The 24,798-nt window shown below is 40.8% G+C and overlaps 3 protein-coding genes across 11 annotated transcripts in view; 1 reads left to right on the top strand and 2 right to left on the bottom strand.

Moving 5' to 3' along the window:
- The window catches only part of GPBP1L1 (GC-rich promoter binding protein 1 like 1), a 61,105-nt gene extending 54,974 nt beyond the window's left edge, over positions 1-6,131 (bottom strand). The window contains exon 1 of one of the 3 annotated variants that reach the window (XM_045997436.1): positions 6,019-6,131. The gene's annotated coding sequence lies outside the window, so the exon portion shown is untranslated. Of the gene's footprint in view, positions 1-5,381; positions 5,529-5,721; positions 5,863-6,018 lie in introns of those variants that run through there. The other 2 variants (XM_045997440.1, XM_045997430.1) reach the window with 2 other exon arrangements.
- Positions 6,132-6,855: 724 nt separating this feature from the next.
- Positions 6,856-13,785, top strand: TMEM69 (transmembrane protein 69). Of its 2 annotated transcripts, none has more exons than XM_045997453.1 (3): positions 6,856-7,412; positions 9,279-9,341; positions 12,705-13,785. In XM_045997453.1, exons 1-3 carry the CDS (start codon positions 7,242-7,244, stop codon positions 13,401-13,403), a joined length of 933 nt encoding a protein of 310 aa, XP_045853409.1. In that variant the 5' UTR covers positions 6,856-7,241; the 3' UTR covers positions 13,404-13,785. The 2 variants fall into 2 exon arrangements, with proteins under 2 accessions (XP_045853409.1, XP_045853406.1); XM_045997450.1 differs by having other exon boundaries at positions 6,860-7,412; positions 9,201-9,341.
- The window catches only part of LOC123936887 (intracisternal A particle-promoted polypeptide), a 54,331-nt gene continuing 36,956 nt past the window's right edge, over positions 7,424-24,798 (bottom strand). For 3 of the 6 annotated variants that reach the window (XM_045997426.1, XM_045997413.1, XM_045997414.1), the window contains one exon: positions 18,318-18,759. In XM_045997426.1, coding sequence (XP_045853382.1) covers positions 18,535-18,759 — 225 coding nt within the window. In that variant the 3' untranslated portion in view covers positions 18,318-18,534. Of the gene's footprint in view, positions 7,765-9,269; positions 9,386-18,317; positions 18,760-24,798 lie in introns of those variants that run through there. The other 3 variants (XM_045997421.1, XM_045997417.1, XM_045997422.1) reach the window with 3 other exon arrangements.

Here is a 24,798-nt window from a genome sequence, read left to right as displayed (position 1 = left end):
TACCTGAAACTCAAGGTTTTAAAACCAGCAACAATGTTTTTATAGCATTTGCTCCAAACGTCACTATATCAACTACACTACAAACAAACAAGCCATTTAGTTGTGATAACTTTTACCAAATATTCGCAGCTACACTGACCCTGAAAGGCACCAATTTCCTAATGGGGAACAGACTATTTGTCACATCTAAAAAACTATACACAGTTTTTATAACTGAGGGGAGTAACAGTAGTGAACACTTTATCACCAGACATATATTTTTACTTTAAGTTCATTTTATTTACAAGCATTTCTACAAACTTCTTCTCAAGAATAAACTGCTTTCAATCCAAACATTACTTTTAAGGTAGAAGAGCAGACTGGATCTAGCTAGTTCTGCCAGGTACTAGCTGTGTAACTTTGGGCAAGTCACCCCACCCCTTTTTGCTTCAAATCTTTATCTATGATTTGGAGACTGTTGGAAAGTTGATGATTAAATGGTGAATAAAGGTAGTGTTAAGAATATGCCTGGATGTTTTCCCCTGGGGTGTGAGGGGGAGAAGTGCCTGCCCTACTGCGAAAGTGCAATATGTGTTAAGAATAAAATGCTTAAGGAGGCTGGGAGGGGGGCAAAAGCAATAGGGGGAAAAGTGTTTTTAAAATAAAAGTATTTTAGATTAAATAAATAAGTGTACTTATTTATTTGAGAGATAAAGTGCAGAGGGGAGGGGCTGAGGGACAGGAAGAGAGTTTAAAGCAGACTCCTCACAGAGGGCAGAGTCTGAGGTGGAGCGTGATCTCAGGCCCCAGAGATCAGGACTGAGCTGAAACCAAGAGTCTGATGCTCAACCAACTGACCCACCCAGGTGCCCTGGGGAAAAGTTTTGAGAAGAAAAAAATTCAAACCAAACAGGCTAAGAAAACTACTCACTAGTAACCCAAACCAGAAAACAAAACCATTGCAAATCCAGCATACTCAGCTCAATTTTATATACAAAAATACATACTATGAAGAAAAAGGGAAAACAGTACCTGGGAAAAGTTAACATTAAGTTGGCAAACCAATCGCTCCATTTTTACATGCATAACAAAGGAGGGTAAATAACTCTTCTAATTACTCTGTGTTGCTCAATAGAGAAATTTTAAGGAAATTATATATATGAGAACCACTGAACAAACCAGGAAAAAAAAAACAATAACAAAAACAAATGCACAGTCACCTATGAAGTTAGTCTTCTCTTCCCCACCCCCAACAAATCTCAATGTAAGCCTCATATCCAACTACCAATTTATAAGAATTCAGAAAAATCTCAAATATGGCAATTGTGCAGGATAAATAATCGTTTCTTCAATAAGTGCAAGGAAAAAAAACACACAGAAGATATGTACAAATTAAGAGGTTTGAAAGAATGCCAGTTATAGTATATGGGAACTGGATTCTGATTCAAATAAACTAGAAAAATTAACACAAAAATACCCAAGAAGAAAAATAAGAACACCCATGTGCAACAATCTGTTCAGATTTTTATGAATTTCATTTGATTGGTAAAACGGCATGAAGACAATTTTATACAGTTTAACAATTATGAAATGCATGGTTTTAAGAACTCTACAAACAGTATTTTTTTTAAAGATTTTATTTATTTATTTGTCAGAGAGAATGAGCACAGGCAGACAGAGTGGCAGGCAGAGACAAAGCGAGAAACAGGCTCCCTGCTGAGCAAGGAGCCCGATATGGGACTCGATCCCAGGATGCTGGGATCTCGACCCGAGCCAAAAGCAGCCGCTTAACCAACTGAGCCACCCAGGCGTCCCTACAAACAGTATTTTATTTATTTGCCACAATCACACTGAGAAGTTACTACTATCCTCCATTTAACCCAGGAAGAAACGGGCACAAAAATTTCACTTTAAACTCTCCCAAGATCACCAAGCAGTAAGTGGCAATGTGGCAATGTGGAGATTCAAATCCAGACTGTATAGCTGAGGCCCTTAATTACCATACCATCTCTCTATATGATGTGGCAGAAACTGAGCTTTAGAATCAGAGAAAGCTGCCTGAATCAAGATCTCTCACTGTATTATGTAAATTACTTAACTTCTTGGAACCTGTGTACACTCACTGTAGAAGGGTTAATATTATCTATTTCTAAAAAGTATTCTGAGGAATGAGATTATATATGTGGGACTCTATTACAGCCTCTAGCTTATGAAGCCCGCAATAAACCACCCTTCCCATCAGACCTCATAAGACTAATTAAAAAGTAGAGCTAATAATTCATAAACATATAGCAGGAACACTGGAATGGCTCTACCTTTTAATTAGATAGCCAAAGAGCCCCCCCCCCCAACTTTTCAATATACTTCAAAGGCAGCAATAATTCAGAAGAGAATTTTTTATACAATAAAATTTAAACTTACAACCAGAAGAAACAAGAGTCTGAAATCTGAAGTATAGCTAAAATTAAATGAATTTATTTTTCTGAAAACAAAATGTATTTCCACATGAAGAGAGCTCAGAAAAGTGTACTAAAACTTTGTGCTCATTCTGGTAATTTGTTAGCCTGACATCTGGTTAACATAAGGCATCACAGTTTTATCACAGAAAAGGAAGGTAAACATAACAAGTATGTTAAAAGCCAACTTCTTTGAGAAAGCTTTGTATGTTGTCATCCTGTAACATATTCCACTTATCTGTTAAACTACTAAGTTCTTTGTTGACAAAATGTTTTATGATTATTTAGGTATTTCTAGCCTTTAGCAAACCAAAACCGGTACCACAGTAGATAAAGCCTGTAGCATTTCTTGAAAAGGAAAAAAAGCTGACTGCTTTCATAAAGGAAAAGAACTATTTGACTTCTTGAAATATTTGCCCAGTATATTTGAAATCACCTATCGAAATTCATATTACATAACATTAGCAATATTTTACCTTAGTTAAGACTGACTACCTGTGGACGAAAGTAGTTCAGCTATTCTTAAAAGTACTTTTCAAGTTTGACTGTAGCTGGTTTTGTTTTGGAGCAGACTTCAACGGGAAATAAAAATCAGAGTCTGATTTAGAAATGACTAGGACAACGATGTCTCAGCATACCAAATATTAAGTTCCAGATAATGGCAACTATAGTCATATGTGAGGTAACACGATATCAATGTGCCACCTAGATTTTTCCTCCCATCTATTTGAAAAACCATAAATATGGCTTTTCCATGAAGTAGTTTTTAAACTGGGATCCTTTAAAATTGTTGTGCCTCTCACCCTTCCAACAGTCTTATTTTCATAGTTAAAGAAAGCACCCATAATGGTTAATGACTTATAAACAGACTGCTTAGGTCCCAGCACATTACTTATCACTGTTACCAAGTACATACAATTTAACCATATAACAAAGATATGCAATCTGAAGTATGCTTCATAACTGTGTATTATATCTTTAACTAAGAATTTTAAAATGTATTATAAGCAGAAATGTGTTCCAGATTCCGTATCATTCCAAAGTTATTAAAATGGTTGCATGTGCCCGCTTCAGCCAAGCTTTTAAGCAGCTACTGATGAGAAAATTAGTGAGTTGCATTTATACAAAATAAAAAGGCTTACTAACATCAACTCCCCATTTCAAGAACTGGTAAGACACCATCCAGAATCAAATGAAAAAATATTTATATCAACATGTACAAACCATTTTGAGTACCCGAGTTTACAGGTTCAGTAGGCAAATGGCAAAACATAAGGCAAAGGACCTGTAATTCCTATAGAGCACTTCAAATGTTTTTCTTATAAGATCACCAAAATAATTTAAGAACAAAAAAAAAAATCCCAGGGGAACTAACAAAGGTAAACTTTTGTGTTGAAAGAATGGAGGAAGGTAAGTGAAACTGACTCCCTAGGGAAGGCGACAGCTTATTTTACTATTAATTCTCAAGTTCTCATTCACAACTAGCATTTTATTATTTTTATCTTTTAGACAGACTGCAACCTGAAACTGAAGCACCTTTCCAAACACTGAAGTTATCTGTTCTTGGTTTCCATTGTATGCCTTTGTGTTCTCAGTTAAACTTCTGGATCTAATGGCTTAAAAAAATAATAATAAAAGGCTAACAAAAAGACAGCCTTTTGTTTGAAAGGGCAAAACAATCAGGAGCTACATATCTAAAGTTCGTTTTCACTTGTCTCACCACTGCACTAACTGTCCTAAACTTAAGAGCACTCGACTCCCTTTCAAATATTACAGAAAAGGCCAGAAGTCCACGAAATTACAAATCTAAGTCTCTTGAAGACTACCAGTCACTCTACTTTTGGAAGGAATTTACAAAGAAACGTGTGCCTTCTGTTACTAAACTCAAACATGAACCACCATTAACTTTTTTTTTTTCCTGGTAAGCAGTAAGTATCAACGTTAAGAGCGTATTTCGACAAATAATGCAAACCAACCTCAGAGCACAAAGTTGGCTGATAAAATTACCATCATAGCACAATTTCAAAACTATAAGCAACCACACACACACACACAAAAGCCAAATAAAACCGCACCCACTCTTACGTAAACTTTCGGAGTAAGCAAACTTCTTTGCCTCACCTTTGTTTTTACCTAAAAGGACTTTTCAAGACCAGACAGCAATTCCAAGAAGACCAAAATATCAAAGGATTCAGCTGCTATCCTCGTGGGAGAAACCACCAAAAATTTAAGACATGGTAACGTATTTATGTTACCGAAGCTTAGGGCACTTCCCCAAGCTACAGCCATTTTAGATTCAGCCTTTCTTCTGAATTTCACGGGGGTGGAGAGAGGTAGATTTAAAACAGAAAAAAATCCTCCTTAAAACTCTCCAAGATCGACTAGCTTTTTTCGGGGGAGGGAGGCAATCCGTAGGTGCTGAATACCGACTTAATCTAAATCAAAGAAAACACCTCGGTATCAAGAACCGAAACGCTGGTGGTTAAAGCTCTTCTTTTCCCCTCAGATGCCCCACGGCTGACTTAGACGATTTTTTCTTCCTTAAATTTTCCTTCGTTGGAAAACAAAAGCCCTTGGCTCTAAAGAAAGAAAAATAAACCCGTAAACCAAGCCACTCAGCCATCGACAAGCCGGAACGCCTGGAAAAGAGCCAGAGAGCCGCAGGTGAGCGTTCCGACCCGAAGACCAAAGTTGAAGTAGCAGCGCTCGGGCTAAGACGCGGCGACACTCGACTGCAAAGCTCCTCGTGCGGGGTGAGGTGCCCCATCCGAACCACAGGACCACTGGCCCCTCGGCTTCTCTCCCCCACCCCGACCAACACCAACCACCTGTGTGAGAGCCTCCTTCAACTAGTTCCAACAGCCGGTCGTTTGGGCACCGGGCGGAGCCCCGCGCCGGAACGACTCAAGATACCCTGCCGCCCCGTTGTCCGGAACCCCCACTTACCCGGCAGCAGTGTGGCTACAGCTAGGGGCCAGAGGCAGCGTCTGAGGGCGCGTCCCCAGCTTCCTGATCCCGCAGAGGCGGAGAGCCCACAAGCATAACAAAGCTCTTCCCAAAATGGCTGCCCGGCCCACTCGGCCCTGGAGGGGCAGGGGGGGAGGAGCGACGACCAGGCCAGCCCTCCCCCACTCCGACCCCGCCTCACACACGCCCACCCGCTCGCACCGCCCACAGGAGCGCAAGCGCAGGAGCCCTGTTCCGGTGACCCTGTGGGCGCCCCACGCCTCCAACGTTCCGCCGCGTGAACGGCAGTTATTCGCTGCGCCGTCCCAACCCCCCTTACCGCGGCTCCAGAGTGTGCGTGGTTACCCCCACCCCTCTGCAGACTTGAATGCTCTGCCTTTCCTCGCGCCGCCTCAGAGAGGGTGACCAGCCGAGTTTGGAACCCCTCTTCTTATTCCCCGGCCCAACACAAGGCCTGGATGCCTGTGAATGAGTGGGTGGGTGTGTATGTGTGTACCGTTTTCCCCGCCTCTTCACCCTCCCGTACCCCACTTCTGGGCATGCTCGCGTCCCCAGACTACCCGTGCAAGTACTAGCAAACCGGTTTCGTAGGATCGTGCTTTCCGACCCTTCCCACCTTCCGCTCCTTCCTTCCTTCACGTGCGCGAGTCGTTAGGACTCCAGCCCCCAGCGGACCACACTGCCGTGCTCCCGAGGCTTGCGCGGCTGGGTCCGTCGCGCTACCCGCTGGGAGTGGTAGTTCTGCCCGACGGTTGGCGTCACGCCCCTGGCCCAGCGCAGGGCGGATTTCTGTCTGGAGCCGGATCCTCGGCTGGGGCGGAGAAGTTGTTTCTCTGACCCAAAGTCTCATTGGATATCGCACTACTAGAAGGGGCGGTGCTGCCATGATGGAGAAGGAAACAAAAGTGAAAGCCTATCGCGGTTAGAAGCGGTTACTATTAGGAAGAATTCGCAATGGGCGCATTCTGCGCGGGACGTTAAGCCGTATGATGGCCGACAACCACGAAGCTCCATTACCCAGGATCCGGAGGAATGGAGCAACTGGCCCCCGTGGGCCGTTGCAGCTCTGTTTTCAGAAGGCCGCTCAAATTGTCTGGTGCTGAGTGATTTGACAGAGTATGAAATGGAGGCCCAGGGAAGAAAAGAGAGTTGTCCAAGGTCACAGAGCCAACAAATAAAAGTTAAAGCGGAGGGCGACAGAAGGAACGATCTAACTTTTCAGATCAACCCTAAGCCCAAAACTGTTATTACCACACTTATGGAAGCGAAAATCCTGCCCTTTGTGCTTTTTATCTTTTTAAGATTTCATTTATTTATTCGACAGAGATCTCAAGCAGGCAGAGAGAAAGGAAGAAACAGGCTCCCTGCTGAGCAGAGAGCCAGATGTGGGGCTGATCCCAGGATCCTGGTATCATGTCTTGAGCTGAAGGCAGAGGCTTTAACCCACTGAGCCCACCCAGGCGCCCCGTGCTTTTTCTTAATGGAGTCTCCAGTTCCAAGCAGAGAATGGAAGTAAAAAGTTTTGTTTTCCTTAGTGTTAGTAGTTCAGGACCCAAACAGAGATGTGCCCCATCCATCCTAGAAAACTCTGTTATGAGTTCCAGAAATGGCAAACAATTTGGCCAAGTTGCATTTGGCCTAGACTCAAATCTTTCCTACCTTCCCACAACACCATCACTTTGGGATTGTTTTAGTAGTTGTGCTCTACCTGTCCGAACTCTGAGGGTCAGGTTCTGATGCCTGAGAAACCCGGAGGGGGGAGGCAAGGACCATTCAAGTACCCTACGGACTTCAAAAGCTGGCTTCCAGAATTAAAATTTTTTAAAATAATGACCCAAGATGGAACACCCGGCATGGGAACCAGTCAGCACTGGTCAAGTCCCCACCCGGACTCTTTTTTTCTGTTCACAGGAAGTGGAGGGGACTGCCAAACCCCATCTACCGGAAGTGCCTTTTCGTGAGTCGTGGGTGTTCTTGCTGCTCTGCGTTCCAATTCCCGGTTGGACACTGGCAAGTATACTTACATATTTAACAGCAGGGCTGCTGCCACACTGTGCAAATTGGGGGGAGGCGCCGAGGGTTGAGAGTAAATAAAAGCCGCCGGAAATGTCAGGCAGTTTCCCGAGGATCCTTGGGTTCTCACAACGCGCCCTTTTCTCAGGAGTCCTCTCTGAGGCTTGCAGTTTGCATCTTTTTCCTCTGGGACGGTGGCGATACCGGGCGTTTTCACCTAAATTGAGTAGATTGACCCTTAGGTGTTTGCCTTCCTCACCAGTTACCGTCCCCGGGATATAGGTTATCGGTCTTCATATAACACCCTTGAGTTGGAAAGCGCATGGTCACAGTGCGGAGGAAGTTCCAACTGTGAAGAGAGCGTTGAGATTTTTAAGTGGGGTGGTCTGGAAAGCCCTTATTCTTTTGACCAACAGTGAGTGTGTGGTCCTGCAGAAATGTGTGTGTGGAAGTCAGGAGGTAGATGTAAGGTGCCATCTAAGATGTACTCAGAGGCCCGGGATAACTTACCTCCCTACGTCTTTGTTACAGAGTGAAAACATTGACTGGTATACAGGATTTCTCTACCCATCCCTAAGAGCTGTGACCTAGAAATAGTTCATTAAGGTATTTAACTAGGTAGGAACTGTGGTTTTTGGATCTTTTAGACACTTCATTCTCTTGGTTAACAATAAAACTCATGTAAGACAGATCTAGATTCATATTCTCAACCACTTACTGGCTGCTCACTTTAGAGTTCTTGACCATTTCCTCTGTGTAGGGTGGGAATATAATTTTTATTTTTTGAATGCTTACTTTGTGTCAGGGACCGTTTGCAGCTCTTTACATATATCAATTCTTATTTCAAAAGTGAGTGAACTGCAACATGACAAAGTTAAATATGTTTGCAAAATCACATACCATATATGTGGTGAAGCCAGGATCCCAACACAAATTGTTGATTCCAAATCTTCACTCTAACCTAACAGGCTATACTGTGTCTCAGAATCAAGGTGATGAGGTTATTGTTTTAAATGAGTTAATGCAGGGGTGCCTGGCTGGCTCAGTGGGAGCATGTGACTCTTGATGTTGAGGTTATGAGTCAAGCCCCACATTGGGTGTAGAGATAACTTAAAAATACTTTTTTTTAAAGAATATTTTATTTATTTGACAGAGGGAGATCACAAGTAGGCAGAGAGGCAGGCAGAGCGCAGTGGGATTGGGGGAGCAGGCTCCCTGCTGAGCAGAGAGCCCAATGCAGGACTTGATCTCAGGACCCTGAGACCATGACCTGAGCCGAAGGCAGCTGCTTAACCCACTGAGCCACCCAGGCACCCTTAAAAATACTTCCTTAAAAACAAATAAATGAGTTAATGCTTATAAAACACATAGTTACAGTGCTTGGTTCACAACTAAATTGTATTAATTGCTACCATCGTTATTTTGAGCTGTAAACACCTAAGGTGAAAAAAGAGACCAGAGAAGCTATAACCTTCAGTTTTAAATATGAGAAAACTGCACTTCAAGGAAGCAATTTACCCAAGGTCACACAGCTGGGGAATTATAGAGGTGTTTGTAAAATACAGATCTGTCTCTGTGCAATACTGTTACACCAAATAGCAAAAGCTAAAAGAATGGTTCAGAGAAGAAAAGGATTATTTACTTAATGTATTACTGATTTCCGGACAGCATTAATGATTGTTTTCAAAGGCAAATGTGTTATATGGAAAAAATTCTCAAGTTCCTACTTACACAAAATTATGCATAAAATGAAGAAAATTAAGTAACATTTTGTTTTCTATACAGCAACATGCTTCTGATTCAGCTCCTCCACTTAGCTGTAAAAATGCATTAATCACAACTGCCTGGTATCTTCCTGAGCAGGACTTTACGGTGGAACCCAGTATGCTTCATTTTATCCAGAAGTTTTCTCAAGCATCTTCAAAGGTTGGCTTATTCAGCAAATACTTGCTGGCACTGCTTTGCTGGGGCTATAGCAATGGGGGAAAAATAAAGATAAATCCTAATCCTTACACGTTTAGGTGATGGGGCAAAGGGTAAAATACAAGTAAGTAAAATATTTGATATTGCAAGTGGTAAGTCTTCTGGAGAACTATAAAGCAGGGAAGGGGAATAGGGAATATCAACAATAGGCTTAGGATTGCACTTAAAAATAGAGGGGTCATGGGGGGCCTGGGCTCAGTCAGTCAAGCAGGTGCCTTCAGCTGGGGCCCTGATCTCAGGGTCCTGGGATCCCGCCTAATGTAGGGCTCTCTGCTGAGAAGGGAGTCTGGTTTTCTCTCTCTCTGTGTCCCTCCCCCACTGCTCATGCTCTCTCTCTTGCTGTCTCTCAAATAAATAATATCTTAAAAAAAACCAGAGGGACCAGGGGTGCTGACTCGTGATCTCAGGGTAGTAAGTTCAAGCCCCATGTTGGGTGTAGAGATCACTTAAAAATTTAAAAAAATCTGAAAAAAATAGGGGTGCTTGGTAGCTCAGTCGGTTAAGCATCCAACTCTTGATTTCGGCTCAGGTCATGATCTCGAGGTCCTGGAATTGAGCCCCGCATTGGACTCCATACTCAGGGGGAGTCTGCTTAAAGATTCTCTCCCTCTGCCCCTCCCCAAACTCATGTTGTCTTGCCCTCTCCGCAATAAACAAATCTAATTTTTAAAAAAAGAGGTAAGAAGAGAGGGAATCGGCCATGCAAGTAGCTCAGGGAAGAGCATTCCAAAGGAAAGGAAAAGGCCCCAGGATGGAATCATTCCTAGCATTTTAAGGAGTCACCAAGATTCTTAAATAACTTTCATTTCTTCTTTCATCCAGTGCTTTTTGAGTTATTGTTCATCTGTTAACTAGTTAAGTCTGGAATCTGCTCACTAAAGCACAAAATCAGCAGTAAAGGTTGCTACTTTGAGCATGTACCATGAAAGGCACTGGGGAAGTTTTTTTTGTTTTAAAGATTTATTTGACAGAGATCAAGAGAGGGAGCACAAGCAGGGGGAGTGGGAGGAGAAGCAGGCTGAATCCCAGGATTCAGATCATGACCTGAGCCCAAGGCAGACACTTAAGGATTGAGCCAACTAGGGGTGCCCCTGGGTTTTTTTGTTTTTTGTTTTTTAAAGATTTTATTTATTTATTTGACAGACAGAGATCACAAGTAGACAGAGAGGCAGGCAGAAAGAGAGGAAGGGAAGCAGGCTTTGTGCTGAGCAGAGAGCCCGATGCGGGGCTCGATCCCAGGACCCTGGGATCATGACCTGAGCCGAAGGCAGAGGCTTTAACCCACTGAGCCACCCAGGCGCCCCTGTTTTTTTTTTTTTTTAAGGCAAAGAAAAAATTACTGGCCTGGTTCTCAGGTATATTGAGACAGACAAACACATGTTGTTGTTGTTGTTTTTAAGATTTTATTTGTTTGAGAGAGAGAGTACAAGCAGAAGAGTAGGAGAGGGAGAAGCAGGCCCCCTGCAATGTGGAGCTCAATCCCAGGACCCTGGGATCATGAACTGAGCCAAAGGCTCATAGAGCCTCATAGAACCCATAGAGCCACTAGGCGCCCTGATAAACATATGATTTAAATTCACTGTGAGAATTATGATGGGAGTGTGCGTAAAGTATTTTTAAGAGTATTAATAGCTCAGTGGGGTAAAGCCTCTGCCTTCAGCTCAGGTCATGACCCAGTGTCCTGTGATCGAACCCCACATCGGGCTCTCTGCTTGGCCAGGAGCCTGCTTCCTCCTCTCTCTCTGCCTGCCTCTCTGCCTATTTGTGATCTCTATCTGTCAAAAGAATAAATAAAATCTTAAAAAAAAAAAAAAAACTAAAAAAAAAAAAAATACTATTAATTCAGATTGGGGAAAGCTTCATGCTGAATTTTAAGATAGAATCCCTAGACAGAAAAATAGTATGTTAGGGGGCACTTGGGTGGCCAGTTGGTTAAGTGTCTGACTCATGATTTCAGCTCAGGTGTTGTGGGATAAGGCTCCACAGTGGGCTTGGAGCCTGCTTGAGATTCTCTCCCCTTCTCTCTTTGCCCCTCCCCATTCCCCATCTCAAAAAAAAAAAAAAAAAAAAAGAAAGAAACGGAAAAAAATGTAGTATGTTAGAATTCTAGGCAAAGACATATAAGAAGGTAATTAACAAGTCAGGGAATGACAGATGCTGGGGAGGATGCAGAGAAAGGGGAAACCTTCTACACTGTTGGTGGGAATGCAGGCTGGTGCAACCACTCTGGAAAACAGCATGGAGGTTCCTCAAAAGGTTGAAAATAGAGCTACCTTACGACCCAGCAGTTGCACTACTGGGTATTTACCCTAAAGATACAAACGTAGTAAACCAAAGGGGCACATGCACCCCAATGTTTATAGCAGCAATGTCCACAATAACTAAACTATGGAAAGAACCTAGATGTCCATCAACAGATGAATGGATAAAGAAAATGTGGTATATATACACAATGGAATACTATGCAGCCATCAAAAGAAATGAAATCTTGCCATTTGCATTGATGTGGATGGAACTAGAGGGTATTATGCTTAGCGAAGTAAGTCAGTTGGAGAAAGACAACTATCATATGATCTCCCTGATATATGAGGAAGTGGAGATTCAACATGGGGGGTTTGGGGTAGGAAAAGAATAAATGCAACAAGATGGGATTGGGAGGGAGACAAACCATATGAGACTTTTAATGTCACAAAACAAATGGGGGTTCGGGGGGAGGGGGGTAGGGAGAGGATAGTGGGGTTATGGATACTGGGGAGCGTTATGTGCTGTGGTGAGTGCTGTGAAGTGTGTAAACCTAGTGATTCACAGACCTGTACCCCTGGGGCTAATAATACATTATATGTTCATTAAAAAAAAAAAAAAAGACATATAAGAAGGCATGGAGCTATGGAAAGTATTCAGTGTTTCTAAAGCTAAATTGGAAGCTGGATTACTTTTTCTATACAAAACAGCATTCCCACAGTAATTAATGCTGCTGCTTTTGCAAGTTATAAATAGAAGAGACAGTTTAAAATGCCAGATACTAAAGATATAGTCTTTACCTGTTCTTTCAGATATTCCTCTCATGGGATAAAATTAGTGGTAGGCCAAATTACATCACTCGGTTTCTTTTCAGTAGTTTCTTTTCCATGTTGTATCACTTTTTGCTAGTCTTAGCTAGCATTAACAGCACCCTGTAATTCAACCTTTCTGTAAAGTTTGATAAAGCAGATGGTTTGTTTTTATATTGTTTCAGTTTGGGATTAACTGAGACACTGCAGTTACCTAAAAATCTGTTTTTGTCTGTTGGTTTTGTTTTCTCTATAGATGCTTAAGTACCCTTTTCCAGTCCGACTAGGAGCCAGCAGAATAGAAACATTTTCTCTCAAGACATGTCACCAACAGAACTTTTCCCCTTTGTTTCCAAGGCCTTGGTTTTTCTCTTCATTTCCAGTGTATATGAGGAAGACACAATACTATCATACTTCCCCATGCAGCTTTAAGAAGCAGAAGCAAGAAGCCAAGCCATCAAGCACCATCACTTACCTATTTGACAGCCCAAAGCCAGCATTATACATAACTCTGGGAGGACTAATCCCCTTTATTACTCCACCACTGGTCATGGTGATGACAAAGACTTATATTCCTGTGTTAGCTTTTACTCAGATGGCTTATGGAGCCAGTTTCCTAGCTTTCTTGGGAGGGATCAGATGGGGTTTTGCTCTACCAGAAGGTAGTACAGCCAAACCAGACTTCCTCAATTTAGCTAATAGTATAGCTCCTCTTGTGTTTTCATGGTTTGCTTTCCTTATTTCTGAAAGACTCAGTGAAGCTATAGTCACAGTAATAATAGGTTTGGGGATAGCATTACACATTGAACTTTTTCTTTTGCCACATTATCCCAATTGGTTCAAAGCCCTTAAGATAGTAGTCACTTTAGTGGCCTTGTTTTCATTTATAATCACTTTACTAGTTGAAGATATTTATCCAGAGAAAGGACCCAAGAGACCTGGTCAAGTAGAATAAATACAAAACTACTTTGTAGATAGTATGTTGGCTATAAGCCTTAGAAGGCTGTGTTTTGGCATCTTTTTCTACTTCTCCTGTTTAACAGCTTTTTCCTCCATCGGTGGTTATTTATTCTTCACAAATTTTTTTCATTTCTAGAAATCTTTATTTCATAGAAATTACTTGACAACAGTTTGAAAATCCCTAACAAGTCATTTTCACTTTAGATTAGTTTTTAGTCTTTATGAATTACACATTTTAATGTTTTGAATGTAAAATAATAAAAATGGAAACCCCTTTTTTAGAGCCTTATGATCATTGAAAAAAGAGGCACATTCTCCCACAAGAGGAAAACTTTGTATCCATAGTGTCTGAGAATAAAAGGTAGTTCCAGTGTGGAGTTTTCGTTGCAGTTGCCCTGGGAATTGCATTTCCAATGCCATTTCATCGGTATAATCTAGTTATATGAGGTGAAAGGATCTGTGGCTGCTCTAAAGTCAGTAGGGAGCAGTGTCATGAGGGGAAGCCATGTTCAAAGAAAAGCTGAACATACTTTCCAATTTTTATAGACACAACTTAACTCTGTACCCAAATAATACCAGCTAGTCAAAAAATTTTAAAAGAATAAAGTCACTAGTATATATAAATTAGGAAAAGTCAAGTTGGAGCCATCTTGATATTCTTACAGCGGGGCTATCTAGTTTTACAAATTAACTCATAGAGAAGCTTTTTTAAACAAGCAAAAGCGGGACACCTGGGTGGCTCAGTTGGTTAAGCGGCTGCCTTTGGCTCAGGTCATGATCCCAGTGTGCTGGGATCAAGTCCCACATCGGGCTCCTTGCTCGGCGGGGAGCCTGCTTCTCCCTTTGCCTCTGCTGCTACTCTGCCCGCCTGTGCTTGCTCGCTCTCTCTGGCAAATAAAAAACAACAACAAGCAAAAGCAACACCTTAGAATCTAACTTGAAAATTTGGTCTCTTAAAAATTTTTTTTAAAAATTAAAAAAAAAAAGAAAATTTGTACTCTTGAGATTCTTAATCTTATAAAAATGGAAAAACATTGGGTGCCTGGGTGGCTAAGTTGTTAAGTGTCTGCCTTCAGCTCAGGTCATGATCCCAGGGTCCTGGGATCAAGCACTGCATCAGGCTCCCTGCTTTGGCAGGAAGCCTGCTTTGCCCTTTCCCACTCCCCCTACTTGGGTTCCCATTCTCACTGTCTCTCTCTCTGTCAAATACAATCTTTAAAAAGAAAAAAAGGAAAAACATTTCAAATGGCATTAAGGATATAAATCAGTAAACGTTATCACCTGGTATATGTTATCTTTGTATAATAACAGGTATGAAATATTAGTTAACTTGACTTTATAAGTTGAATTGTGTGTTGAAGTCCTCGTCCCAGTATCTCAGAATGTGACCTTATTTAGAGAGGTCTTTACAGAGGTTACAGTGCTAAAATGAGATCCTAAGGGTAGGCTGTAATATTACTGATACTGTTATAACAAGGGAAAGCTTACAAGCATGCATACAAGGAAAATGCCACATGTACATGAAGGTAGCCATCTACATTCCAAGGAGAGAAGTCTGGAATAGATTCCTTTTAGCACTCAAAGAACCAACTACCAACACCTTGATTTATATTTCCAGCTTCCAAAACTATAAAACAATAAATTCCATTTAAACTTCTGTAGTACTTGGTTACAGCAGCCCTAGCAAACAAGTACACCACCACAGAGCTAGACCTTGTTCTGAGCATTGAGAAGCTTACCAATGAAAGACCATAGCTGAAACCACCACACAATCCTTCTTTATTAATCCAAAGAATAGTTTACTAACCTGATTTTGAAGGAAGGAAAGCTGATTCTTTTCAGAAGATCTTTTCCAATTCCACTCTGTTTTGGTAAGGAAACTTCTTTGCTTTTAAAGTGCATGAGGACTATACAAAGTTAAAACTTTTATCTCAAAGTCATCTTTCAGAATAGGAGCAAGTAACTTTTTTTTTTTTTTTTAAAGATTTTATTTATTTATTTGACAGAGAGAGATCACAAGTAGACAGAGAGGCAGGCAGAGGGAGTGAGAGGGAAGCAGGCTCCCTTCAGAGCAGAGAGCCGGACGCGGGACTCGATCCCAGGACCCCGAGACCATGACCCGAGCCGAAGGCAGCGGCTTAAACCACTGAGCCACCCAGGCGCCCGGGGCAAGTAACTTTTAATTGCTCAATTTCACTACACAAATGCAGGTAAATGGACTTTGCAAGTGAATTACAGTTGTTTTTTTTAAAGATTTCATTTATTCATTTGACAGAGATAAGTAGGCAGAGAGAGAGGGGGAAGCAGGCTCTGTGCTGAGCAGAGAGCCCAACGCGGGGCTCAATCCCAGGACCCTGAGACCATGACCTGAGCCAAGGCAGAGGCTTAACTCAGGTGCCCCTAATTCAGGTTTTTTTTTTTTTTTGGTGTTGTTTTTTTTTTTTAAAGATTTTATTTATTTATTTGACAGACAGAGATTACAAGTAGGCAGAGAGGCAGGCTCTCCAATGAGCAGAGAGCCCGACGCGGGGCTCGATCCCAGGGCCCTGGGATCATGACCTGAGCCGAAGGCAGTGGCTCTAACCCACTGAGCCACCCAGGTGCCCCTGGTTTTTTTTTTTTTAAGAATAATAACAATCGGGGTCCTGGGATCGAGCCCACATCGGGCTCTGTTCAGCAGGGAGCCTGCTTCCCCCACACACTCTGCCTGCCTCTGCCTACTTGTGATCTCTCTCTCTCTCAAATAAATAAATAAATAAATAAATAAAATCTTTGGGGGAAAACTGACTTTAAAGTACATCTGACTACACTGGACAGGGGATGTTTAGAAGTATATTAGATTGTCAAATATTTTGGAGGAAGATCACATTAATAGCTGCTCAGTAAACATTTAAGAACTAAATGTGCAAGTCCCTAAAGGTAAAACAAACAGTAAAAATCTTGGGCAATCCTATTATATTTGGGTAATCTAGGAACACTGTTAATAAACTAATAAGTAATACAAGGAAAAGGAAAAAGCAAAAAGCACCACATACTTTATTAGTACATTATTTTTTAAATCATCACCTAGAAAATAATATAATAAACATTTTTACAATTATCTATTTACAGGGATTGTCTGGACCCATTAAGCCCAAATACAGATTGTCTTGACATGTTTCTGCCACAGCAGTACAAAATGCTTCCCTTCACAGTGCCATTTCAGGTTGGCACCAGGCAATAATGAGAAATTATAGGAGTATTTTGTAAATCTCTTTTGAACCAGAAAGCATATTCTCTGTAGAGAAATATTAAAGGCACATGAATTGGAGTTTAAATAATCTACAGATCTTCTGTCATTCCTTGACATTTTATAGATCACACCAGGCACCTATGACCCTTTAGACTTTTAGGATACCCCAAACAAAGGGACACAGGTACACACTACACTACATAAGCTTTTCTTAATAAATGTATATGGTTAAATTAGGAAAGAAAGTACTCTTGTGGGCCAATCCAAATATTTTGGATATGAGTGCCACCTGAGTCTTTAATGGTTACCAACAAAGATTTTCTATCTAAATAAGCTGCTGATGCCTGTAATAATACACTGAAGGACTTTAAGAAAGAAAAGGAGGAAATCAGGGGTGCCTCGCCGGCTCTTGATCTCAGGGTTGTGGCTTCAAGCCCTACACTGGGTGTAGAGATTGTTTAAAAATCTTAAAAAAAAAAAAAAAGAGGGGCGCCCTGGTGGCTCGGTGGTTAGGCATCTGCCTTCGGCTCAGGTCATGATCCCAGGGTCCTGGGATCGAGCCCTGCGTCGGGCTCTCTGCTCTGCGGGGAGCCTGCTTCCTCCTCTCTCTCTGCCTGCCTCTCTGCCTACTTGTGATCTCTCTCTCTCTGTCAAATAAATAAATGAAATCTTTAAAAAAAAAAAAAAAAAAAAAAAAAAAAAAAAAAAAAGAAAAGGGGAAAGCAGGAATATACAAATCAAATCCTGGAATCACTAGATTAACCTAAATGTATGTAAGACTTTTAATATATATGGCTCCAAGCAACTGGTAGAAATAACTAAAAGTGATGATCATGTACACAAAAGAATATTCCTCTCAGAAATAGAGAACAATTCTTTAGAATGTTTCTGAGGGGGAAAAAAATGAAAAGTTTTGAAAAGCAGTTTTGGATCAGAGAACTTTCAACTTAACACTTTTGTCAATGTCTATAAAAAGCTTCATAGGTACCTACAATTCCACCTTCTCCAAACCAGGCAGTAGGTTTTGTACTAAGTTCATACTTAGGATTGCCCAAGTACAAGTAAGCTTCACAAAGCTTGATAGTCTAATAAAATTCCCTCTTCCCCAAACCAAGCAGATAATTTTTGATAACTATTTAGAAAATAGGAAAGAAATTTAATAGGTACTTATCTCTCACTAGGCTCTGTCACTCATTATATCATCGAATTGCACTAAAGGACTTTCATGAAGAACATCCTAGTAATTTCTCACTTGCATTTTTAGCACTAAGACAACATAAGTGAGCAAAAGCTTTTTTAATCCTGTTATCAACAGGCAAAAACTTGTCTGTCTATATAAACATCTATAGAGATAGCTAAGTATTTCCTACATGTCCCTCCCAGTGTATTTGCTGCCAATAAAAAGTTTGGTATCAAATAAAAGTAGGGAGTTGTTTCACTGGCTTTTTGCTGTAGGTTCAACTGGGGTCATGGAAAATTGTGCCATAGACTGAATGTACAGACAGCTTTAAACTGTCTCACTGATATTCTTACATCACACATGGGTCATATTACAGTGTGGCTTACACTAGAGAAACAGCTAATGGGGCTATTTGCCAAGAAGCTTCTAGCAAATCATTTTACAAATAGGACTTTACCCCTAAGAGAATTCTAGAGCATAAACAGCATTCCTATTGGTAAGCTTGGCAAATTTGAGTGAGTTCTTTATTAAAATAAGATAATATTCTGTATCTCTCCTTACTCAAATTCTTAAATCATTCTTTAGTCATTTATCTACCATATACATGGAAAACAATAGAATCAGAGGGTCCTATCACCAAATACATGTGTGATTTGTAAAAGGTCAGATCCTATATTTTCAAAATGTTTCTTGTGCTCCCTTATACTTTATATTTCATAGTACAGCAACACCTCCTTCACAACGACTGGTGATCATGTTACCAATTTCTGTCCATGTATCTGAATGAGGGTTATAAACTTCGACAGAGTCCAATGTACCTGGGGCCAAGAAATCATGGCTTGAAGATCGACCTCCAGAAACATACAGAAGCCCATTGACTGCCACAACACACATGCCTGCTCTGGGCACTTTCATTGAAGCAACTTCAACCCACTTTTCCTGGTTAAGAGGAAAAAAAGTTAGAATCATAAGATGACAATAGAGAAAACTGCTGAGAAATCAAATACTCTAGTTCTTTTTAAATTTTTAAATTTCAAACTCAGAGTCCAGTCATATAAATATATGTAGGATATTGTCAAATGAGCTTTTTTATTTTAAGGATTTTATTTATTTATTTGACAGACAGCACAAGTAGGCAGAGCAGCAGGCTGAGAGAGATGGGGAGGCTGAGGTGGGGGAAGCAGGCTCCCTGCTGAGCAGAGAGCCGGATGCGGGGCTTTTCCAGGACCTTGAGATCATGACCTGAGCTGAAAGCAGAGGTTTAATCCACTGAACCACCCAGGTGCCGCTCATATGAACTTTGAGCAGGTACAGACAAAGTAGTGAATTTAGAGGAAAACAACTGAAAAACATATCTGTGATTAACTATAAATCATGATCAGGAGACAATCTAGAAATCCTACATAGGAAAGCATTCTGTTAAACTAGTTCAAAGGAATACACACAGGTAATGCACACACACACAACACAAACCCACAAAGCTCCAAGGAGAAAAAAGCTTATACACAGAAGGGCTTTGAAAAGGGTTTAATATGCTAATGACCCTTATAAATCTCTAAGAGAATGATACTGCTATCACACTTGCCGAGTTATTGACCATGGAATCCTTTCCCTCAAATATCTAGTGGAGTTAGTAATTTGTGAAACATATTTTCAGAAAGGTAGTACAGACCAGGGGTTGGAAACCTATTTTTGTAAGAATGATCTTTCCAGGTTAAAATGTTACTTTATTTTTTTTTATTTTTTTTTTCAACAAATGGTGTTGGGAAAACTGGACAGCTATACATGCAAAAGAATGAAACTGGACCATTTTCTTACACATATACAAAAATAAGCTAAAAATGGATCAAGGATCTAAATGTGAGACCTGATATCATAAAAATCCTAGAAGAGAGTACAGGCAGCAATTTCTCTGACACTGGCTGTAGCAACGTTTTTCTAGATATGTCTCCTGAAGCAAGAAAAAAAAGCAAAAATAAACTATTGGCATTACATCAAAATAAAAAGCTTCTTTCTACACAGCAATGAAAACAAAACTAAAAGATAACCTACTGATTGGGAGAAGATATTACAAATGACGTATCTGATAAAAAGGTTTATATCCAAAATATATAAAGTACTATTACAACTCAATCCCAAAATCATCATCATCATCACCACCCAATTAAAAAAAATGGGTGGAAGACATGAGCAGATATTTCTTCAAGGAAAATATAGAGATGGCCAACAGACACATGAAAAGATGATCAACATCACTCATCATCAGAGAAATGCAAATGAAAACTACAATGAGCTATCACCTAACACCTGTCAGATGGCTAAAATCAGCAACATAAGATGGGGCACCTGACTAGCTCAGTTGGTCAAGCATATGACCTTGATCTTGGCGTTATGAGTATGAGCCCCATATAGGGCATAGAGATTACTTTAAAAAAAAAAAACAACACAATAAATAAGAGTTGGTGAGGATGTGGAGAAAAGGGACCCCTCATGCACTGTTAGTGGGAATGCAAACTGGTGCAGCCCCTGGGAAAAATAATACAAAGCTTCCTCAAAAAGTTAAAAATAGAACAATCCTACAATGGAATGGCACTACTGGGTATTTACTCCCAAAATACAAAAACACTAATTCAAAGGGATACGTGCACCCCTATGTTTATTGGAGTATTATTTACAATAGCCAATTATGGAAGTAACTCCCATGTCCATGGACTGATGAATGGATAAAGAACAGTGTGTGTGTATGTGTGTGTGTGTGCACACGCGCATGTGTGCCATACACAATGGAATATAATTCGCCCATAAAAAATAATGAAACCTTGCCATTTGCAACGACATGGATGGAGTAAGTATAATTCTACGAAATAAGTCAGTCAGAGAAAGAAAAATGCCTTATGATTTCACTCACATGTGGAATTTAAAAAACAAAACAAACAAGAAAATGAATAAAAAAATAGAGACAAACCAGGAAACAGACTCTTAACTATAGAGAACAAACTGATGGTTACTAAAGGGGAGGTGGGAGGGAGGATGGGTGAACCAGGAGATGGGGATTAAAGAGTACATTTATTATGAAGGGTACTGTGTATAGAATTGGTGAATCACTATATTGTACATCTGAAACTAATATAACACTGTCCGTTAATAACACTGGAATTAAAATAAAAAAATAAGGGGTGCCTGGGTGGCTCAGTGGGTTGAGCCTCTGTTTTTGGCTCAGGTCATGATCTCGGGGTCCTCTGCTCGGGTCTCTCTGCTTGATGGGGATCCTGCTTCATCCCTCTCTCTGCCTGCCTCTATGCCTACTTGTGATCTCTCTGTGACTCTGTCAAGTGAATAAATGAAATCTTAAAAAAAATTTAATTTTAAAAACTTAATAAAAATAAAAATGAATTGAAAAATAACAAAACAAGAATGTGCCAAAAGAAGAGATTGTATGTAGCCTGCAGGCCTAAAATACTCTCTTTTTTAAAAAAGCATTTTACTTATTTGAGAGAGAGAGGGTGAATGAGAGGAGTAGCAGAGGGGAAGAGAGAAGGAGGGGTAAGAATCTTAAGCAGACTTGGTACTGAGCATGGAGCCCACTGTGGGCTCTGCACCCTGAGATCATGACTTGAGCTGAAATGAAGAGTCAGATGCTCAATTGGCTGAGTCACCCAGGTGCTCCTATCTGTCTAATAAAAAGTTTGCTAACTCCTGGTATACACTGTTCCCTGAAGAAATTTCAATAAGCTGCTACAACCAAAATTATTCATAATGACCTTCTCCAGAGAAAATGTCTATACCCAGAAAACAGGAAAGCTAATAAAGGTCCCAAAAAATAATCAAGAGAAAAAATTATCTGGAAATAAAGTATACGATGAACAAAGTTTTCAGAAACAAAGGGTGAACACCAACTATTCATCAATGCTAGAAAGTGAATTTTTGAGGACAGGAACTTAAAAAGCTTCACGTCCTAGGACTCAGCCTAGCACTAGCACGTTATAGACACTCAATGTATGTCTGCTGATCTGAATTTAATGATTGACTGCCATTTTATTTCATTTTAGATTTATTTATTTATTTTAGAAAGAGGGAGAGCACATGGGGGAGGGAGCAGAAGGAGAGAGAGGGAGAATCTCAAGCAGACTCCTGCTGAGTGGGAAGCCTGAAAAGCTTGATCCCATGACCCCGGGATCATGACCTGAGCCAAAAGAAGACATCCTGAGCCACCCAGGTGCCCCTGTTTGCTGATTTGAATTTAAATGAAATTCTGAGATACCAAAACCAGAGACAATCCTTTGAAATTGAAGGACCTTTATTAAAAATTGAAGACTATTAGATTATCTGAAATTACAGAATGTATGACAAAGTTGGCATTGCTGAAAAATTCATGTTTTATTTATTTATTTACCGAGAGAGAGAGTGTGTGTGTGCGTGCACATGAGCAGGGGGATGGGCAGAGGGAGAGAGAGAATCCCAAGCAGGCTCCACGTCCGGCACGGTGCCCAACACAAGGCTAGATCTCATGACCCTAAGATCATGACCTGAGCTGAAATCAAGAGTCAGACACTTATCTGAGCCACTCAGGTGCTCCCAAAATACTCCTATTTTAAAACACAAAGATAGGGGCTCCTGGGTAGCTCAGTGGGTTAAGCCTCTGCTTTCAGCTCAGGTCATGATCTCAGGGTCCTGGGATTGAGCCCTGCATCAGGCTCTCTGCTCAGGAGGAGCCTACTTCCCCACCCTCTCTCTCTACCTGCCTCTCTGCCTACTTGTTATCTCTATCTGTCAAATAAATAAATAAAAATCTTTAAAAAACAAACAAAAAAACTCCACAGATGGGGCGCCTGGGTGGCTCAGTGGTTAAAGCCTCTGCCTTCGGCTCCGGTCATGATCTCAGGGTCCTGGGATCGAGCCCCGCATCGGGCTCTCTGCTTGGTGGGGAGCCTGCTTCCCTCTCTCTCTGCTTCTCTGCCTACTTGTGATCTGTGTCTGTCAAATAAATAAATAAAATCTTTAAAAAAAAAACCCACAGATATTCACAAAAATATGTATAGCTGATTTAATCTTTAAAAAAAGAAGGAAGATGTGGTGTCTATATACAAAAGACTACTTAGCCATCAAAAAAATGAAATCTTGCCATTTTCAACAATGTGGATAGAACTAGAAGGTGTTATGCTAAGTGAAATAAATAAATCAGAGAAATTCAATTATCATACGGTATCACTGACATGTGGAATTTAGGTTTAACCCACTGAGCCACCCAGGCACCCCGACATGTGGAATTTAGGAAACAAAACAGAGGATCATAGGGGAAGAGAGGAAAAAATTAAAAAAAGACCAAATTAAAGAAGGAGACAAACCATAAGACTCTTAAGCTTAGGAAACAAACTGAGGGGCGCCTCGGTGGCTTAGTAGGTTGAGTATCTGCCTTTAGCTCGGGTCATAGTCCCGGAGTCCTGGGTTCGAGTCCCAAATGGGGTTCCATGCTCAGTGGGGAGTCTGCTTCTCCTTCTGCCTCTCACCCCACTCTTGTGCTCTCTCTCTCATTCTCTGTCTCTCTCAAAAATTTAAAAATCTTTAAAAAAAAGTAAACAGAGGGTTGCTGGAGTGGGGAGAGGAGAGGGGTAACTGGGTGATGGACATTAAGGAGAGCATGTGATATGATGAGCACTGGGTATTATATATGACTATGAATCACTCAGCTCTCTGAAACCAATAATTATTGTATGTTAATTGAATTTAAATAAAAATAAGTAAATTCAGGGCACTTGGGTGGCTCAGTGAGTTGAGCCTCTGCCTTCAGCTCGGGTCATGATCTTGGGGTCCTGGGATCCAGCCCCACATCGGGCTCTCTGTTTGGCGGGGAGCCTGCTTCCCTCTCTCTCTCTGCCTGCTGTTCTGCCTGCTTGTGATCTCTCTCTCTGTCAAATAAATAAAATCTTAAAAAAAAAAAAAAGTAAATTCTAAAATTTTTTTAAAAATCCATGTAAAACTTTTGACTCCCCCAATACTTGACTACTAATAGCCTACTAGGTTTGTTTTGTTTTGTTTGTTTGTTTTAGAGAGGGGAATAAAGGGAGAGAAGGGGAGAGGGAGAGAGAGAATCTTAAGTAGGCTCCACATGCAGCATGGAGCTTGATGTGGGGGCTCAATCTCACAACCCAGAGATCATGACCTGAACCAAAATCAAGAGTTGGATGCGTACCTGAATGAGCCACCCAGGTACCCCATTAATATCCTACTATTGACCAAAAGCCTTACCAATAACACAACGAACACATATTTTGTGTATGTATTATGTACTAAATTCTTACAATAAAGCTAGAGAAAAGAAAATGTTATAAAGAAAATCAGAATAAAGCTACCCTATGACCCTTCAAATGCACTACTGGGTATTTACCCCAAAGATACAGATGTAGTGAAAAGAAGGGCATATGTACTCCAATGTTCATAGCAGCAATGGCCACAATCACCAAACTGTGGAAAGAGCCAAGATGCCCTTCAACAGACGAATGGCTAAAGAAGATATGGCTAAAGAAGATATGGTGTGTGTGTGTGTGTGTGTGTGTACACACACACACACACAATGGAGTATTACACAGCCATCAGAAAGGATGAATACCCAACTTTTGTATCAACATGGGGGGGACTGGAGGAGATTATGCTGAGTGAAATAAGTCAAGCAGAGAAAGTCAATTATTATATGGTTTCACTTACTTGTGGAACATAAGGAATAACATAGAAGATATTAGGAGAAGGAAAGAAAAAGTGAATTGGGGTAAATTGGGGGCGGGGAGAGACAAAGCATGAGAGACTGTGGACTCTGAGAAACAAACTGAGGGTTTTGGAGGGGAGGGAGGTGGGGGGATGGGTGAGCCTGGTGGTGGATATTAAGGAGGGCATGTACTGCATGGATCACTGGGTGTGGTGCATAAACAATGAATCTTAGAACACTGAAAAATAAAATATAATAAAAGAAAAGAAAAAGAAAAT

Source organism: Meles meles, chromosome 1, assembly GCF_922984935.1.
Source record: "Meles meles chromosome 1, mMelMel3.1 paternal haplotype, whole genome shotgun sequence".
Taxonomy (NCBI): Eukaryota; Metazoa; Chordata; class Mammalia; order Carnivora; family Mustelidae; genus Meles; species Meles meles.
The sequence above is the reverse complement of the archived record's forward strand: the minus strand, read 5'-3'. Positions and strand labels throughout refer to the sequence as shown.